Source organism: Chenopodium album, chromosome 27, assembly GCF_948465745.1.
Source record: "Chenopodium album chromosome 27, dcCheAlbu1.1, whole genome shotgun sequence".
Taxonomy (NCBI): domain Eukaryota; kingdom Viridiplantae; phylum Streptophyta; class Magnoliopsida; order Caryophyllales; family Amaranthaceae; genus Chenopodium; species Chenopodium album.
Window position 1 is genome coordinate 21,904,318 of NC_137860.1, and position 4,281 is coordinate 21,908,598.

At 34.9% G+C, this 4,281-nt stretch overlaps 1 protein-coding gene across 1 annotated transcript; it reads right to left on the reverse strand.

The window, feature by feature from the left end:
• Positions 1 to 1,412: 1,412 nt before the first annotated feature.
• On the reverse strand, positions 1,413 to 3,857 carry LOC145619775 (protein trichome birefringence-like). The gene is made up of 4 exons (XM_081674470.1): positions 3,400 to 3,857; positions 3,108 to 3,282; positions 2,615 to 2,799; positions 1,413 to 1,893 (listed from the first exon to the last, which is right to left on the reverse strand). Exons 1-4 carry the CDS (start codon positions 3,855 to 3,857, stop codon positions 1,413 to 1,415), a joined length of 1,299 nt encoding a protein of 432 aa, XP_081530596.1.
• Between the last annotated feature and the right edge of the window lie 424 nt (positions 3,858 to 4,281).

Genomic DNA, 4,281 nt, shown 5'->3' on the forward strand with positions numbered 1-4,281 from the left:
GTCAGGTTACTTTCGGGTCGGGTCATTTCGAGTCAGCTAATATTCGGGTCGGGTATGGGACGGGTCGGGTTGATTCGGGTTTTGGGTCAACTTCGGGTCAGGAATCGGGTCCAGTTCGGGTCGGGTCAATTTCGGGTCGGGTTTGTTCGGGTCAGGTCAATTTCGGGTCAAGTATGTTTGGGTCATATTCGGGTCAGGTCAAAATCTGTTCGGGTCATGTTGGGGTTGCTTCATTTGTGAATCAAGCTCAAATCAATACTTTTATACGTTATATATATTTTGTTATTGTTTTAACAATACTACCAATTCAGTTTATAAGCTTATCTACGATTAAAGATGAACAATTTGAGTTATTTTTGGTACAAAATATTTTAAGTTCAATTATAAGGTAATTTTAGCTCATATCATTTCAGGTATTGGGTTAGTTCGAGTCAATTTCGGGTGTTGGGTCTGTTCGGGTCAAACAATTCGGGTCAATTTTGGGTCGGGTCAACTTCGGGTCGGGTCAGTTCGGGTGTCAAGTTAGGATTAGGTCAACTCCATTTTGGGTCGGGTATGGGTAGGGCCGAGTCAGTTTCGGGTTTCGGGTCATTTTCGGGTCAATGTTTTTGGGTCAATTTCGAGTCATGGGTCGGGTCATTCGGGTCTGGGTCAGGATTGCCAGGTCTACATGTAAGTGTTCCACATTGGTTGAAAAATAGAGAGCTAAACACTTTATAAGGCTAAGGGGCTACTCCTCTTATTGTCATTTGATTTTGGGATGGAACCTCCTTGGACTTGTGAAGTGGACTCTTCTTCCTAGTTTGCGGGTGCAGCCCAGGCTCGTATTTTGACATAGTATCAGAGTCAGGCCCACGATATAAGACCTTAAATGGCTAAAGTTCACTAGGCCAAGAGTTGGTCCATGTGAGGAGGAGTGAAAAAGCACTCTAGCCCGAAAAAATCATATGAAACAAAGTTAAATAGGACCTTACATGTGAGGGGAAGTGTTTAAGAATAAACCTCACAAGTATTATTACATTTAAGTGTCCCATATTGGTTGAAAAGGAGAAAGCTAAACACTTTATAAAGCTAAGAGGCTACTCCTTCTATTGCCATATGATTTTGGGGTGGAACCTCCTTAAACTTTGTGAAGTTGACTCATTTTCTTTGTTTGCGGGTGCAGCCCAGGCTCGTATTTTGACATTAAACACCAGTATGACGGATGTACGACGGTATGTTAAAATGTAATAACTCAAATTAAATTATGCATGGAATATCCAACCAGTAATTATTAAATAAAATAATTATGTACCAATTTCATAGAGGTAGTTAAACAAATGGGTGGTTTAATTGGTTCATTGATAACAAAAAATTGTTGATAACCTACAAAAATTGTTGTTCACATTAAAGCTAGACTTATTTCCTTATCATCATTCGTAATAAAGAGTTGCATATAATAATTCATTCCAAGTATCCGGCAATCCGGGAAGGCACCAATGAATACAATCAGCATACGACGAAAGAAATTGTTTAGATTTAGCGGCAACCATCTTCCATGTCGAGTTGCTCCAATACACTGATGAATGTGCATCAATCCTATAATCAGTAAGCTTAGTTATGTTCAAGTACTTCACTTGTACTTTACTCATTCCTTTTATCAAGCTCTCAATGATATTGATCAATGATTTCGGGAAACCGTTTTCAAAGGAATCATCCTTGAAAGGTTGGGTGTAGTTGTAGCACCATGGTTCACTAGTGTGTTGTCCTGAAATGCTCCTAAAGATTACACTTGTTTTATTTGTATTTACGTGTTCTTCGACCCATTTTGCCCATGTTTTCATCGCCCTATCATAAGCGCGGTCTATTGACATTGTTTCTAACATTTTTCCTTTGTATTGAAATAACTCCCACCTGCATAATGTAGATTTTTATAAATCGATTAGGCAAAAAAAAAAAAAAAAAAAAAAAAAAAAAAAAAAAAAAAAGAATTATGCTTGACAAAATAATTTTTTCAAACGACTTATCTACTATTTTCCACAAAACATAGTACGCGGCAAAATATAATGCCTATTTCATTTTAACACCTTACCCGTCAATTTCTTTGCAAATATAATTGCAATGGCATTGGGTCGGTTGACCCAGATCCAGGGCCTTATTATGGCCCAAGGTCCAAATCTAGTGCTTGGACGGTTGGACCATACTAGATGGCCTAGCCCAAGTTGGCCAAGCCTAAGTCAATGGTAGAGTCAAGGAATTCATTTTTAATTTTGGGAAGAATCTTCATGCACATGATAATCTATAATTCCAAAGATGACGATTTATTTTTAATTTAATCTTACTAATTAGTATTTAAACATTATTGATAACGATATGGATAAAATAGTAATTAAGACCTAAACCAAAACAAAACATTAAAAAAGGTTGATTTTCTTATTCTTTCTTGCCAACTTGTGTAATTATTGTGTAACATATAACCAAATTCCCGTCTAATAGAACATGGGAGACCAAATTCACGTCTAATTGAACATGACGACATATAAGAATATATGATAAGTTTGATGTTGTACTAGCACGTTCACAAAATTTATATCATAATAAAAATAAAAAAAATGTTGGTTGTTAATATACTTACGCTTTCAATTTTCTTGTGTGAGTATACCAATGACCTGAATTGAATACCATAATATCAGCTCCTTGCCATTGCTTTGAATTGGGTGAAATCTTGTCCAAAACTAGAACACTTTTCCCACTTTTGTGATTTTTATCGAATTCTATCAAAAACGGGCTCCAATAAAATTCGATTACAGCATTATAGTCCTGCAAATTAATGGAAAAATAATAATAAATGTTACTGAACTGAAATTTCGAAACGATATGAAATGGGTTTGGGCAACTTGAACAAGGAGGATGAGAGTTTGGTCCATAAACAAGCCTTTGGAGCTTCCATACTTAAACTAATTGGCATTAATAGGAGAAACTCTTCTAGAACAAATGCATGCACATACTCTCTATCAGGATATTGTGCCAATAAAATTTGGACTACATCTAACAATTTCAAACCAAATGTGACCTAATAAAAGAAGGGTATAGAAAAATTAACATGCATATAATGATACATTGCTTACCTTTGCCTTAATCACCTTATAATCTGAACCATTAGCATCAACTTCAACGGTCGAAGATGGAACAGATGTATATAAAAGACAAGCGAGAGACTCCCACATGTTTCTATTAAGTGAATCTCCTACCATAATCAACCTCTTGTTTCTAAGCCTTTCAAGCATATCTCTTCCATTAAACCTAAGAAAAAAAATGTAATAATTAATATTCGATTTTATTTCCTTGCATATGATCTGATAAACATATAACAATATATTGTACACTTAAATTAGGAGAGTAATTAATCTACATACTCACAATGGTATTTCACAATCTTTAGCTTCCCATCTCCATTTCTCATACTCGAAATCGGGCCTTCCATTCTGTTGACAATTCATCTTTTCTTCAATAAATGGACATGTATTTGTATCATAGTAAGGCTTTTGATCCGGCTTGTAAACCCATCTACCATCAAACATGTTGCATTTTTTTTCTTGAGTTGACTTTGGTTGTGGTTTTATGATCATACTAGCATTATTAGATGATGGATTAGAGGTATATAGCATTGAATATGGATTTTGAGGCTCGGAAACAATGGAGGTTTTTGGCGTATTTGCTCTATCAAATTGTGTAAATTCGACGACAGAGCTTCCAGCAACAAATAGCGTTAGATCTTGGTAATTTTCATTTAGGAAAAGAAAGATGGATAGACAACCAAATAAACTAGCTATTACACAAAGTTTCCAAGTGTAATTGATGGTGGGAATCAATTCCATTACTTTGAAACTCGTTATTCTGTTGTATTACATGGATTTTTTGGATCTAAATTAAACTAAGTATTGAATATATAATGTGTACAATATTTTTTTAGGCAAGATAATACACTACATGTTTGCACATTACCATTTGTATCATTGTTATAAATTGTATGTCTGATCCATGTACTCACAATTTTTTTCATTATTATTATTTTGTTTGTTTGTTTAATTGGTTGCAAGTGAACTGGTACTCAATTATGCAAAGTCAAAGGAGAGACATTCTGTCATTAAGAAAAAAAACACATGCCTTTATTCGTCTTGCGTATGCTTTTGAAGGGTGAACTTTCATGAACATTCTAAGTCATATTTTCATAAGTTCGTATAAATTTTGTATAAAAAGGGAGAATGTAACATTTTCTTACATTGTGATAGAATTTAAGTT

Bases quoted from the DNA above. Each gene is read 5' to 3' on its own strand.
- LOC145619775 (XM_081674470.1), bottom strand. From the start codon at position 3,857: ATGGAATTGATTCCCACCATCAATTACACTTGGAAACTTTGTGTAATA. The intron at 3,283-3,399 runs GTGAGTATGTAG...TTTTTTTCTTAG, and splicing joins AAAGATTGTGAAATACCATT to GTTTAATGGAAGAGATATGC. The intron at 1,894-2,614 runs GTAAGTATATTA...TACATTATGCAG, and splicing joins CACACAAGAAAATTGAAAGC to GTGGGAGTTATTTCAATACA.